This window comes from Leptonychotes weddellii, chromosome 8, assembly GCF_054177405.1.
Source record: "Leptonychotes weddellii isolate Sample4059 chromosome 8, ASM5417740v2, whole genome shotgun sequence".
Lineage (NCBI taxonomy): Eukaryota > Metazoa > Chordata > Mammalia > Carnivora > Phocidae > Leptonychotes > Leptonychotes weddellii.
Genome location: NC_138376.1, coordinates 37,493,229 through 37,508,688, shown reverse-complemented (window position 1 = coordinate 37,508,688; position 15,460 = coordinate 37,493,229). Strand labels below are relative to the sequence as shown.

Below are 15,460 nucleotides of genomic sequence, written 5' to 3'. Positions count from 1 at the left end.
AGAGAAGGAGGCAGCAAAGGAGGGAATGGGGTGAGAAGTGAGATAAAAACTGAGGAAGAAGGAGAGTTTCAGGGAAAAGGAAGTACTGTTATTCCACACTGTGGATGGGTCAACTAAGATGAAGACTTAAGAGTATTTGTTGCATTTTTACCAGCACAGAAGTAAACCTTCCTGAAGAGGCCCATCCCCTGTGGAATCTGTAAGACTTTTCCCTTTTTGAATTTTTATTTTAATTAATTAATTTTTTTATTATGTTCATTTAGCCAACATATAGTACATCATTAGTTTTTGATGTAGTGTTCAACAGTGAATTTTTAAATATTACTGTAGAGAATCTAGAAGAAGTTTTTATTATGAAGAGTTAGCCTGAACTTGTGGAGATAACATCTTTGAACTGTGTTGGTAGGCAAATTCATAAATACATTTAAGCTAGGTTTTGTTAAGAACCTCAGATATATTTTAGATTAAATAAAGATATATATTTAGATTGCTTTCATTCTTCCATTGAGTTGAATACTTTCCCATTCTAGTTTTTTACTCACATTCTACTACCCTTTTACTTTACTTTTTGTTTGTTTTAGAGAGGGGGGGAGAGAGAGAGAGAAGGGAGGGACAGAGAGAGAGGGAGACAAGCAGATTTCCTGCTCAGCGGGGAGCCCCATGTGGGGCTTGATCCCCAGGACCCTGATATCATGACCTGAGCTGAAATCAAGAGTCCAGTGCTTAACCGACTGAGCCTCCCAGGTGCCCCTTTGTCTGTTTTAAATAATGACCAAATATAATACATTCCTGATATTTAGTAATTAGCTTTTGGGAAATATTTCTTATAAAATAAAAGTAATTAAAAACAATGGTTGTCATCCATTGGCACTTACAAGAATTTTTCAAAGAGCTGCAAGTTCATTTCCCCATTACATGCTATCTATAAAAATATAATTTGCCATTTAGTACCACCAACTTTGTTAACATAATACTTTGTCATTAAAAAAAAGAAAAGAAACACTTATCTATGGATGAAGGTACTTTCCTGCAGTTCTGTGTCTGATTTAAGTAAAATTAGATTTGAAGTTTTAAAATGTTCAATATTTGGTAACATAAAATACAGTTTAATATATATAAGCATAAAGCACAGAACTGACTTGTTTAAATGGAATTTTAATCTAATAAATTTTGGTAACATGGATGATATGAATGATCAATCATGCATAAGTCAATTAAATTTCTTAATGCATTAATACCAAGAATATGCACATTTTCTTAAAGGTTTTAATTTCATAGGTTATATTTTTCACAGACTGAAGGTTTTACCAATATGCTGTTTGATTTACTTAGAGATCTTCTTGAATGTGGCTTCATTACTGAGAGCGTAGGATCTTTTGTTTTCACACTGAAATTATGAGCCTTAAAATACTGCAAATTAAGGAAATCTTCAGATTTTAATAATTTTTTTCAGCTTATAATTGTTCAGTGGTTTCTGAGATAACTTTATCCTCCCCAAATTTCTCAATTTACACTATATTTACAATGGGAAACTTGTAGGTATCTTTTATATGAAGTTATTTAAATACATGCAAATTATCAAAGCAAATGTCACAGAGTCATTGCAGAGAATGAATATGATCCTGGGTAACTCAGTTCATAACTGAATACTTGAAAATATCCTTTATGATTCTGTATAGCATACTGGTTAAATCCAGTTAATAATGAAGAACAGCCTTCTTGACACCATTCCTTCTCTTGTTTATGTATTTGCCAGGGTGCTGTAGCCCCTTAACTAGTTTCTAGAGTTCTCATGTTATTTTGATTGATGTGTTGTTGTCAATTCAGTGTCTTCATGGGAGACCAAGGTCCTCAGCTTCCTAGTGTGCCATCTTGCTAATGTCGCTCTTTCCCATTCTGTTTTAAAACCTAAGATTCACTTTTCACATCGAATTTTATTTTGTCTTTTACTTCTTCATAGATACTATAACATGTTGTCTTATACTTCTCAACCACTCAGTAAATGTTGATAAGACAACAGATGTATTTTTCAAAAATTGTAATGTGAGGAGATAATATATTTTGCCTGTATTCCTTATCCTAAAAGTTTTTTTGGGGAACTATATTTTGGTGTAACTTAAATCTAATTGATAAATTCTAGGGCTAGAAGCAAATGAAGCACTAGTGTTTATTTTATCAATTGGATGAGTTGGTATTTATGATTTAAGAATGATGAAATATGAAGTTATATTCACTTCAAGATTTTTAATGAGGAAAACCTTGGAATGTCAATCAAGTAGATAACAGTTTTAAAATACTCTTTGGAATAAATGATGATTTGTTTCTTACTTTCTGATTGCTTAGACTCCCCGTGAAGTGGCCCAGCAGGCCGTGGATGCAGATGTGCATGCTGTGGGTGTGAGCACACTTGCTGCTGGTCATAAAACCCTGGTTCCTGAGCTCATCAAAGAGCTCAACTCCCTGGGACGGCCAGATATTCTTGTCATGTGTGGAGGGGTGATACCACCACAGGTATTGTTCATCTCCTGTATTTTTCTAGTACTATGATGGGAATCCTGAGTAATATTAGTTTATATGTAGTTCCCCTTTACTGTATACGTTTACTAAAGATAAATTTGCTGTAGATATTGATCTAAATTATTTCCTAGCGATTTTACTAAGTAAATTTTACTAAAAAAGTGGGCAATATTCTTTCCTATTCAACCTATATTGTCATTCATTATGTGTAATTTAACAGTTTACAAAGCTTCTATGAGGGAATTATTTGCAGACTAGTAACCTAGATAGAGATCTACTTTCTTCATATTCAGTAAAGAATGATGGAAAAGGAACAGGGTAAAAGTAATAAATAGAGAAGAATGGTAAACACAGTGCATATATCAACCCCTAGCCACAGACAGTGAGCACTCTTTGTCGTGGTAAATGAAGTGAGTCCTTTGGTTAACCAGTCAGCACTTGCTTCTGTTGTTTAAAAGTGCTACCTTGTTCAGTCCTTCCGTGTTTCCATCCATGACTGTTGTCCTAACTCAGAACTGTATCAGTTACATGGTTTTGTAAAACCTCATTAAAGCTGATTTGATTGGGGTATAGTTTTCTTAGAGCCAAAAATATCCTAATTCAGAAATAAATGGAATCAGCCTGTCCTGAAAATTCAATAGTTTGAATTTCCCCTGATTGGGGAAGAGGTGGATTCTTGAACAAAAATGTGGATCATCTTAGAAAAGGAGAAATGAATGCTAGGTAACAATCAATGATGTCAGTTAATTTATTAATGGGGTGGGGGGATACCTTCCACATATTACCTTAACTATCAGTTAAAATAATTAGTTAAGATATAAATTTGGTCTACTTCCAATCCAGTTTTTAATTATATCAAGTTTTCTTTTTATATTGAGAATGGAAAAAATAGAAGAAGTGTATATGATATTGCTCAAAGAAAATAATCGATAGATGCTACAGTGACCCCTCCACTAGAGCAGGAATCAGTGAGGTGTGATCTTATGTCTGGGCCTACAATTTTTTTCCTCCATACCGCTCAGAAATTAAAATAGTGACTTATATACTACTTATGAAATCAGAAAATATATGTATGAAATTGTGAGTTTGATAGTAATATGGGGCTAGCAGGCAAACTATGTATTATTTATTCTTTCTAACAACACAGTACTTAAGGTGATATAGTCAACACAAAACTGCTTTTGTTAATGTACATGCCTATTTTCACAAATATAGTTTACTATATGGGACTATAAAGGGCATTTATTTATTGTCTATCTATGGAAACTTTTATCTGTATTGCAGTTTTAGAGTCTATAATATCTAAGCTCTTAGATGTGATGTTAAAATTTAAGAACCAAAATAATTAGGCTGCACAAAATATTGGAATTGAATATGAGTTGACAAAAAATACAGGTCTGTTACCTAAGTGAGCTGACATCTTCAAGAAATATATTTCACAGAAGTTGTATTAACCCTCTGGATATTTGAATTACTCAGAACATCTGTAGATGTTTTCCATACTTTTTTCCCTGTGAGTTTAAAGACTAAAGATTATTTTCTGTAATGGCACACATGTGTGTTAATATGAGTATCCTTCATAATATAACTGTAGCAGTCAACATCAATGTGTACACATAGCATAATGTATAAACTTGAATCACTGTGTTGTACAACTGAAACCCTGTAGCACTGTGTGTCAACTATATTCGAATAAAAAAAAAGTAACAAAACAAAACACCCCCCAAAAGTATCACCATTCAGGGGCGCCTGTCGTTAAGCATCTGCCTTTGGCTCAGGTCATGATCCCAGGGTCCTGGGATCGAGTCCCGCATCGGGCTGCCTCCTCCGGGGGAAGCCTGCTTCTCCCTCTCCCACTCCCCCTGCTTGTGTTCCCTCTCTCGCTCTGTCTCTCTCTGTCAAATAAATAAATAAAATCTTTTAAAAAAAAAGAAAAGAAAAAGTATCACCATTCACTAACTGCAGACAAAATATCTTAGAGGAAGTAAATAGCTTCGTAAACTCAAACCTATAATGTGATACTACATTCAACACAAATAATGACAAGTAGTGATAATTTAGGTGAGAGAAAATTGTATGGTTTTGGGCTTGGAAGTTCTTGATCAGTAGGTCATACTGCTTCTTACCACATATCACACACTGGGGTATTTGGAAAATGGGTGCTAGTGGTTATTATTAGCAATCCCGGGAAGGATTCTTTTCAGCTCCAAATGCGAATGGTATACCAGTTGAGAAAGCTGGGGGCATCGGTGACAAAGAATAAAGGACAGTGTTTGTTGTCCTAGTTTCATTTCCTTGAAATTAGAAATATTGCCTCTTCTATTAATTAAACAAATTCTTTCAACAGGATTATGAATTTCTTTTTGAAGTTGGAGTTTCCAATGTATTTGGTCCTGGGACTCGAATTCCAAAGGCTGCCGTTCAAGTGCTTGATGATATTGAGAAGTGTTTGGAAAAGAAGCAGCAATCTATGTAACATCCTGTTTTTGTGTTAGCTTTTTTCTAAAATAGTCTTTCAGTGACAATCAGAGAGTAAAACCATGTCTTCAGTTTAATTCAACACTTGATATGTGCTTTCTTGAAAGCTTTACATTAAAATACCTGACTTATAAGAATTTTGTGATGCTCTAATTGTATATGTACAGTCTTTAAAAATTTAAAAAGCGTATATACCCTTAAAAACTTTACATGTTTAATACTTCATCAGAAACTCTAGACAAAGGTATTATTTTATTTTATTTTTTTATTTTTTTAAAGATTTTATTTATTTATTTGAGAGAGAGAGAGCTCATGAGAGGGGGGAGGGTCAGAGGGAGAAGCAGACTCCCTGTTGAGCAGGAAGCCCGATGTGGGACTCAATCCCGGGACTCCAGGATCATGACCTGAGCCGAAGGCAGTTGCCTAACCAACTGAGCCACCCAGGCGCCCGACAAAGGTATTATTTTAAAAAGTCATATTTATTTGAAGTATTTCTTATAAAACTATTTCTATTTTAAAAATTAAACTTTACCTAAAAAAAATCTGACTAGTCCCAATTCTTCAGTTTAGCATTATATTGACTTGAGCACCAGAAAACAAAATCCATATATGAACAAAATAATTACACCTATCTTGGAAAAAGTATGAAGAGTATAGAGAAATATATTATGGTTGTGATCTTCAACCAAATTCTACTGGAATCACTTCAATAAGAATATTTAATCAGACCTAAACATTGGAATAAGGAAGAAATGGCAGAGTATTTCTTCAAATCTGACTTTACTTTCTTCCTGGGCATGCGCATGTGACCTCCTTATTGCTGGGCTTGGCTCAAGATCCAGGAGAGTGGGTGTTTATGAATATTCCCTAAAATGAAAGTGTTAGGTTGTTAATATGGCTTTCTCCAGAATGATGATATAAGTTAGGAGTGTAGAAGGGCTATGATACCTGGAAAAGTTAGTGGTATAACTCAGTCCAAGTCTGAATACAGGCCTGAGAATCAAGAAAGCCCATAGTGTAAATCACAGTCTAAGGGCCGGAAAAGGTGATATGACATGCCCCAGATCAATTAGTGAGGCAGGAGATAAAAGGGGTGGATTCCTCTTTCCTCTGCCTTTTGTTCCATTCAAACTCTCAACAGATAGGATGATGCTCACAGACACTGGAGTGAGCAATCTACTTTACTAAATCCACTGATTCAAATGCTAATCTCATCCAGAAGCACCCTAACAGATACACCCGGAAATAATACACAATCAGGGCACCCTGTAGCCAGTCAAGTTGATTACCTATCATAGGTACCTATGACTTAAAATTATCACAGAGCCCTTGTACATTGCTGGTGGGAATGTACAGGGCTGCTGCTTCAGGGGAAAATGATAGGATTCCTCAAAAAAATTGAACAGTTACCAAATGGCCCAGTAATTCTCCTAGGTTTACATCCAAAAGAACTAAAGTGGGGTCTCACATAGATATTTGTGCACCCATGTTCATAGCAGCTTTATTCACAATAGCCAAGAGAGAAGCAACCCAAGTGTCCTTTGAAAGATGAATGGATAAATAAAATGTGGTATATACTTAGAATACTATTCAGCCTTAAAAAAGAAGGAAATTCTGACACATGCAGCAACATAGGTAAAACTTGAAGACAATATGCTAAGTGAAATCAGCCAGGCGCAAAAGGACAAATATGATTTCATTTATATGAGATTCCTAGAATAGTAAAATTCATAGAGACAGAAAGTAGAATAGTGGTTGCCTTGGCCTAGGGAAAGGGAATGGGACATTAAGGAATTGAGTGGTTATAGCGTTTGAGTTGGGGAAGATGAAAAGTTCCAGAGATGGATGGTGGTGATGGTTGTTCAGCAGTATGAATGAACTTAGAGCTGCAGAACTGCACACTTAAAAATGGTAAATAAGGTAAATTTTATGTTACAGGTATTTTACCACAATAAAAGTATTTAGGACAGTCTTGACAGGTAGTATTTATTTTATAAATGCTATTAATATTGTTACTGTATTATTGCAATTGTTGAAAAAGAATGAATGGGAAGGCAGAAAACTGGGAAGGTGGGCAGGAGCCAGGTTATGTATAGAGGCAAGTTAAGGGATTTGTACTTCATCCTGAAGATAAGGACAGAATCATAAAAGGGTTTTCACTATGGAAATAATCTGATAAGATTTATATTTAGCACAACAGCTGTGTGGAACATGCCTTTTAATGGGGCAAGACTGGCAATGAGAGGACTGTTAGAATAATGTATTAGAGAAATTCTCTTATCTAAACTTTCCTGTCCTGGTGCTGCTCAGAGATGACAAACATGGAGAGGATCATATCTTATTTTGGGAGACTGAATTGACAGAATCTGTCTTGTATCTTTAAAAAAAAAAAAAAGGCTCTTGATCCTTGGGTATTCACTGTGTAGAATCTCCTATATCCCCTCACCTATTTTGGCTGTTCTTTTGTGGGCCGTTTTTGATGGGCAGTGATTTTGAGACTGGATATACTGGCATAATGTCAAAATTGGGAAAGGGTAAAATTATGGGATTTGTTTTCCAGTGATCCTTCTGTCAATACTAGAGTTTTTCTGGCTTTGGAAGCATATTAGGATGATGTGTTTAGGGTACCATGAAGACATCAAAATCCTTTCCCTGCAACTTAATGGAAATATCAGTGTTATATAAATATTATCATAGTATAGGAAGTAGAGGAGAGCTTTGAAGAGGCTTCCTTTCCGAACAAAACCTGCTTGAAAGTAGAAAAATTAAAGCAACAAAACCAAAGAAACAGGATGATTTATTCCTCTGATTTCCATTTCAGGGAGGGGGGATTTATACAACGGAGGGGAGAGCTGAGGGGGTTGTTAAATAGCTCTAGGTCTATCTACCCACAGAAAAGGTTATGCCATGGGTCTCTGCCGCCCTCCACTAGCATCTTTAAATTCCTATCCACTTCATACTACTCAAAATTTTTCCTTTACAAAAAAAAAAAGTAGTAAAACCATTTATGTTAAGACACCGCTAACGTAGAAGATGTTTATTTTACCAGGTATATTTTTATTTTAAATGCGGGAAAAAACTTATCAAAGTGATGAATATGTAAATATGCTTATTGCTATCTGGTAGACACCGTAAAAATGATGTTGATGATGGTAACAATTAATGTTATTTCTACCAATAGGCAAATCCCGACTCCATTTCTGAAGAATTATGACCCATCCTTTAGGTCATTAGGCAAAGATTTGTGCCTAACATTATGAAAAATTCAGCATTCAAAAATATTTTCAAAGAAAAATCATTTTGGTTTTCCTGAATAAACATAATGCTATTGTTTTGTTTCTCTGATCTTCCTTTTATTTTTTTTCTGCTGTACCTGTAGGTGTCTCCCTAAGTTCAGGATTATTCTATTTCCTTAAAAAATATTTGAAATGATGCGCATCTTAGAGACCCATAGGCTCTGTAAACACTGTCAGGAAAAGCACAACTCTTTAATAATCTGCTTAGATGCACCTAATGTCATCCTTTGTGATTGTGATTTGTGGTCAATACAACTACATGTTGATAATTGTTCATGAACTGTGCTGCATTTGTGCTAAAATGATGTGTTCTTTAGCAGTGAAGCTAGAATATGACCTTGGATATGAGATTCTTACTGAATTCTATTTAGTAAATTCGTCTCTAATTCACATTAACTCATTTTAAGTTACTAATTCTTCATGGCCTATTTCCACCCTCTGCATTCAAACCTCTTGTTATACTGACTTCCTCTTACCACTTAACATGAGATCAGGGTGTGATATTAAGAGTATTTACACACAACACAAAACACATATTTCCCTGAAGCCCCTTAAAAAAGAGTAAGGCAGAATTTAATAACTTCTTTCAGGATTATTCTTTTAATACCCTTTTGGTTCTGAGATCACGGGCAAAATATAATTAAGATAAATGTCATGAATTTATGTAATATGTGCTTTGGTTGGTTACCATTTGTTAAATTCTAACATGCTATTACTTTTGGAAAATTAAAACATGAGATTTCATTGTGTTTTAGCAGTGCTGCATATGGCCAGTTAGCATTACATATGTCTATAGCAAAACGACATTTTTGCTGTTTAATTCTTTTTGTGAATGAATAGCTTCGCCTACAGCTTGCTTGGGATGGGGGTTGGGGGAGGGGGTAGAAAAACAGAGTAACGGTGATGACATTCTTAGGTTTTCTGGACTGTTTTTACTTGACTGCAAACAGTCTGTCCTATTGTCTCTTTCAGTTTTGTCATTTTATTAGACCATACGGTCATCAGAACAATTTAGTGACAATTTTCTGTCAGAATAAATGGTTATTTAGACAATAAGTTTAAAAGGACACTAAGCAGATGACCCTCCTTGCCTCTAACATGTTCTTCGGTTTAAGGCATCCAAGACCCCTAAACATACTTTTTAAAATTACAAATTCATCTGGTAAAAGCCTAATATTAAATTAAACGTTTACATTTGATTCTAAAACATTGAGAGGCCTTTGCTAATTGTGCACAGCTTATGCACTGCCGAACTCCAGGGGGAGCCATTTACTTTGTAGTCTCCCGCGGTCCTAGTCTTGCAAGGATTCTGCTGCGATTTGCCGTCTTAAAAGAAGGATGATGATAGAGCCCACGTCAAATGTTTGTTTTAAGGATTAAATGCGATAATGCACGGAACCTGCTTTGAACTATGCGGCAGACAAAGACCAATAAATGTTTTCTATAGTAATTATTGTTTTTACACTTTATGCTAGCGTCACTTCTAGCCCTTGGAAATAAAAATAATATATGCATTTGACATGCTTCTTATTCTCAAGGGGCTGGTAGCCAGTTTGCAGCAGATGAGCTCCTAAGGAGATTGTGACTGTGTGTTGTAAAGGAGGTCTCCAGGTAGTGCTGTGAGAACACTAAAGAAGTTGCCAATTTTCTCCTGTGGGGGAAATGAAAGGTTCGAAGAGGAGACTACACCTGGAGCCTAAAACAATGAGAGAGGTTAAGTGGGCAGAAGTGTGAGTATGTAAAACAGGTAGGTGGAAACAGCTTATTCAGGGAAATGGGACAGTCAATGTGGTTGAAGCATGCAATTCATGATAAGGTTGAAAAAAGGATATGGATCTTATCATTTATTAACATCTTACCGTGAAATCTTTTTAAAAAATTGATTTCCTCCAGGTAGCTCACTGATTTCAGTAGAAGATAAATTTGTGTATTATTGAAGCAGCCACACAATTTTATTTATTTTTTTCTTTTTATCTGAGCTATATGAATTTTTTTCTCTCACATCCTTTTTTATAACTAAGGCCTTTGTGATAGAAAATAGCTTTTTCAAATGCCAATGAGATAGGAGGCCAGGAGACATTTTGCATTTCCCTTTTTGCCTAGGATTGGCCAAGGCGGCCGGTGATTAGGGAGATACCTCTTGTTTTGGAATCCTTATTGATTTCTCACTAAAAATGCAGTTTAGTTCACAATAGACCTCTTAGTTTCAATCCTTTTTGTAAACCTTACACTCAAACCCAGGGTCGTTGTAGTAAATATGTGTCACAAAGGAATCTGGCATCACTGGCAAATCATTCCATAGCTTGGGGGAGAAAGTAAAACTTTCAGATATGTGCTGTTATATATAAGTATGTTGGCAGCATCATTTAAATAAAATGGTTCAGAGGCCAAAAAAGGAAGACAAGCTGTGTTCCCTGCCTTTTTAGGTGAGAGGAGTTAATCACTTCTTATTTGGCTTGCCCAAACAGAAAGACAGTTCCCCCGCCCCCAAACCCAGCCTTTTTGACTAGAATATTTATTTTGGTTACGAGGCAAAGAATAGAAAAGATTTCTTTCTTTTTTTTTTCTTTGTCTCAGGATTCCAAGTATCCTTTTTGCCCTCCAAAATGCTTATTATAGAAGACATTTGAGATAATTCTAGACTTACATTTGCTAAGAACTCAGCTAAGGGTTCTTTAAAAAGTGTTCTTTAGCGAATTTGTGAGTATGAATCACTCTTCACTTGAGTAAAAATTTTTCAGTAAGATATTTTTCCTGAGGATGTGGCTAATTTGGATTACCATGATTTACTTGATAAAAGATGTCATTTTACACATTCAAAATTTCTGTGTTCAAAGTTGCTATCCATTTGGACGATAAATTTGTAGCGCAAGAGAAGAAATAACTACTATGAATCCAAAGATGTTGCCCCAAAATACACTTTCCTGCGTGCTTGTACTAGAAATTCCTTTAACAGTAGACTGCATCTTTAATTCCAGTTAGGACTGAGAGTAAACTGCAAATAATTCTGGAAGAGTTATTGACAATCCATATCAGATCTTTTTACACACATGCATTTTGATCTGGAAGAGAATATAAAGGAGCTAAAGGAGTAAAAAGGGTATTTGTGTGAGTAATAGAAGGGGGGAGGGGCAGAGAAAAGGGGCAGTTTGAGGTATATTCTTGCAGTGGATTTTCTGCACAACGGGAAATTTGCAGCCAAGGTATATTTTTAGTCACCTGTGCACAGCTTATGCTCTCATCTACCCTACCACCCACCCTTATTTCCAATGAAAGTATGGCTTTATGGAGACTAAGTTTAGTTGAAGAACCAGGAGAGTCCAACACGCGTATGATAGAACAGTTTCTGAAGAGAATGTTAACAGGAACTCTGCACTCCATAGGGAATAAAGAGTGGAAAGAAAATAGTGTGCTAAGGAATGCTGCATGTACCCTTTCTCTATATGGATACATTTCCTCTGTCAAGTTCTTTTTTTTTTTTTTATTATGTTATGTTAATCACCATACCTTACATCATTTGTTTTTGATGTAGTGATTCATTGTTTGTGTATAATACCCAGTGCTCCATTCAATATGTGCCCTCTTCAATACCCATCACCAGGCTAATCTATCCTCCCACCCCCCTCCCCTCTAGAACCCTCAGTTTGTTCCTCAGAGTCCATAGTCTCTCATGGTTCGTCTCCCCCTCCGATTTCCCCCCCTTCATTTTTCCCTCCCTACTATCTTTTTTTTTTTTTTAAAGATTTTATTTATTTGACAGAGACACAGCTGCATGTACCCTTTCTCTATAGGGATACATTTCCACTGTCAAGTTCTTTTTTTTTTTTTTTTTTAAGATTTTATTTATTTGACAGAGAGAGACACAGCAAGAGAGGGAACACAAGCAGGGGGAGTGGGAGAGGGAGAAGCAGACTCCCAGCTGAGCAGGGAGCCAGATGTGGGGCTCGATCCCAGGACCCTGGGATCATGACCTGAGCCAAAGGCAGACGCTTAATGACTGAGCCACCCAGGCGCCCCTCCTCTGTCAAGTTCTTTATTTCATTAAATAATTTGAGTATTTTTAACAGGTGCATATGCGTATATTTGTGTGTGCGTGCGCATGTGTGCATGCACAGGGCTAAAAGAAAACATTTTCACTTCTTGTGTCTGCTGAAGGTCCACTAGATAGTGGTGAAGAAGTGCAGGTGTTGTGGAACTAACCTAATTGTGGGTATTGATGGGTATAATGCTTCCTAAGATTCTGATTCCAAAATGAATATATTTTCCTTTTTTGCTTTCTGTCCCATCGATCAAGCTTCCTCTGTAGGCTTTTATGGTTGTGTTTGCAGGATGTAGTAGCTCAGCTCAATCTCAGTGAATTGTATGGAGGTATGGAAAAAGCATGGACTTGGGCATTAGACTGACCTAGGTTCTAGTTCAGCCTCTTCCACTTGTTGGATTCTGGGCAAGTTATCTACTTGTCCTAATGAGCCTCAGTTTTCTTAGTACTTTAATACTCTTCTTGAGTGTTTTTTATATGAATGTGTGTCTCAGACAGAGTAAACACTGAAGAATGTTAGTTTTATTTCCCTTAGAAAGAAAACAAATGTATGGTTTATCCAATAAGACAATGGACAAATTTTTCACTCAGTTAAGACTGGAACGAAAAAAAATCAGATTTTTTATTTTACCTTAACTACTACAGATATCAGAGGACACTAGTACATAAGGTATGATATTTAGTCTGTTTCCAAGGTGTGGATTTGTGATGTATAGAAATCTACAGCAGCACATCCAAAATAAGTTCTGTAAATGGATTTGATTTGAGTCACCTTGTCAGTTTAGAAACAATATCATAAATATAAATGACAAAGTCCCAAGGAAAGGCAACAGACATGCCACTTTGCTAGCTTTCACAAAACCTAATTTTCCGTGCAATCTCTAGTGCATTAAAAAAAATGAAATGTAACATCAGTGTTGAAGGCTATCTCCAGATGGCCTTTGATTAGCTACTGAGGGGGCTGCTTCTATTCTCTTATCAACTGTGCACATTGCAGCAACAATTTTCACCTTTATATGCAATAAGCTATCGTTGAATGAGACACTGAATGACACATGAGGACTGGTCCCTGAAATATATTTTGAAATGCCACGTGCATGGCATAGTTCATATGACCACAAATCTGGATTTGCTCTATTTACTTGAAGGTCAGATAGTGTTGGTTTGTAATCTCAGGAGCTTCCTGGATGAAACATGAAATTGGCCCCTATTCTTGGAGGGCAGGGAGAGACTGAAGAAGAGGCAGACCATTTCAGATTGGTAGGTGGTAGTTTTAACAAGCAAGGGAACTTACTTATGAGGCTTGTTTTGGGTAGCTGCAAGATGGGTTGTTCTCCGCACCTGACTGCCAGAATCTGAAAACTTTATATAGAGGTCTTAACTGGGTTCAGTCATGAAATTAGTCCAGAGGGTCTCAACAACATCTTAATCTCAAGGCTATGTCCTTGAAATGGCTCCAGCTATGGGAAAACAGGCATTCCAAGGACAGGGGAGGGGTGAGGAGCCTCAGATTGCCCAGGTCCTGCTCTCAAGTCAATTGGCAGTCACATCCTCTCCATGACCTCACCCAACAGACAATGTCCGTGCATGCCTTTTTGTTCAGTCGTGTGTATGGTTTTTTAAAAATTATTTCTGTTTCGACCTCTCTTATGAGAGTTCCATTGAATGGGATGTATCTCATAAGAATTTTAAATTGGAAAAAAAATTATTGAGACTTTATTCAACTAAGCACATCCCAACTGTTTAAAACTAGAAGTTCCTTTGTAACAGCGGGTCAAGCTAATTTTATTAAGAACACCGAGGTTAAGGGAAACTCTTAGTTTCACTTTACATTAGCGTACAGAAAATCTTTCTGTACTTTCCATGAACTTCTCTGCCATTTTCCAGTGCCTTTCTACGTTTCTAGTTGCGTGACTTCTGTAAGGATCGGCTTAGAGCAAATTCATTCAGAGTTTCCTAGTGGTACAGATTTAAGGAAAAAAAAAACTAGAAAGATAAAGAAGAATGAGAGCTTAATACATATATTTTAGGTAAATTTTTGGATAGAAACTAAATCCTGACAGTGTTGATTTATATGGTTATTAAGGATGTGAAAGCCAGGTTATGGTAAGCCCTTGATCTAAATAGGAGGAATTAAAGATCATCAAGAACAACATACCTAGGGGCGCCTGGGTGGCTCAGTTGGTTAAGCGACTGCCTTCGGCTCAGGTCATGATCCTGGAGTCCTGGGATCGAGTCCCGCATCGGGCTCCCTGCTCGGCGGGGAGTCTGCTTCTCTCTCGGACCCTCCCCCCTCTCATGTGCTCTCTCTCATTCTCTCTCTTTAAAAAAAAAAAAAAAGAACAACATACCTAATGAAATGGAGGGCAAGGACTCTTCTGACCAGCTCATTCAGTCCTCCAAGGGGCCTACATAAGACCATGGAATGTGGCTTTCTCAACTCATACTCTTTGGGAATTAAGACTATGGCATAGTGACCGATATCTATGCTGATTGGTTGGTGTTCACATCAAATGATCAGGGAAATAGAAAAATAGTTCTGTTGTAAGAGAATAAACTCTCCTTAACAATGAACATCTCGTGTGGAGGGAGAAGACAGCTGAATAAAAGCCTGTGGTATCCTGTAAAGATGAAGCTCTTGATCAGAAAGAACAGACATGGAGGACACCCCGGGAGGAAGAACTGGAGCAGAGGTGGAAGAAATGGCACTTGTCCTGCGGGCCACTTGACATTTCATTCCGAGAAGCATGTGTTGGGATCCTTAATTACAGATGAGAAATGGGGCCCAGAGTGCTTAAAGGGCTTTTCAGCTGAGTGGTGGAATCAAGCCTTGAAACCAGTGGCAACACCAAAGTCCACTCCATTTCCGCAGACTGTCGCTCTGTTCTCCATGTCACTCCCATCCTCCTCCTCCTCCCTGCAGAACCATTCAGGACTCAGCCAGGCTATTTCAGTGGGAACCAGAGACACTTGCCTCTTAGCTAGTTTTGCTGTATTGATTCAATTGAGATTTGCCTCCCATTTGCCCCAAGTATATAGAGACTGTCCTCCCTCACCTACTGTGTTCTCTTGTTCCCTGCTCTAGATGACCCTTGTACCGAAAGCCTCTCATCCAAAACTAAAAATTATT

The 15,460-nt window shown here is 37.0% G+C and overlaps 1 protein-coding gene across 4 annotated transcripts in view; it reads left to right on the top strand.

Annotated features, from left to right (window-relative positions):
• MMUT (methylmalonyl-CoA mutase) overlaps positions 1-12,857 on the top strand; it is a 39,224-nt gene extending 26,367 nt beyond the window's left edge. For 3 of the 4 annotated variants that reach the window (XM_081828400.1, XM_081828401.1, XM_081828403.1), the window contains exons 12-13: positions 2,344-2,511; positions 4,865-5,132. In XM_081828400.1, coding sequence (XP_081684526.1) covers positions 2,344-2,511; positions 4,865-4,993 — 297 coding nt within the window. In that variant the 3' untranslated portion in view covers positions 4,994-5,132. Of the gene's footprint in view, positions 1-2,343; positions 2,512-4,864; positions 5,133-9,829 lie in introns of those variants that run through there. The other variant, XM_081828404.1, reaches the window with a different exon arrangement.
• Positions 12,858-15,460: the final 2,603 nt, after the last annotated feature.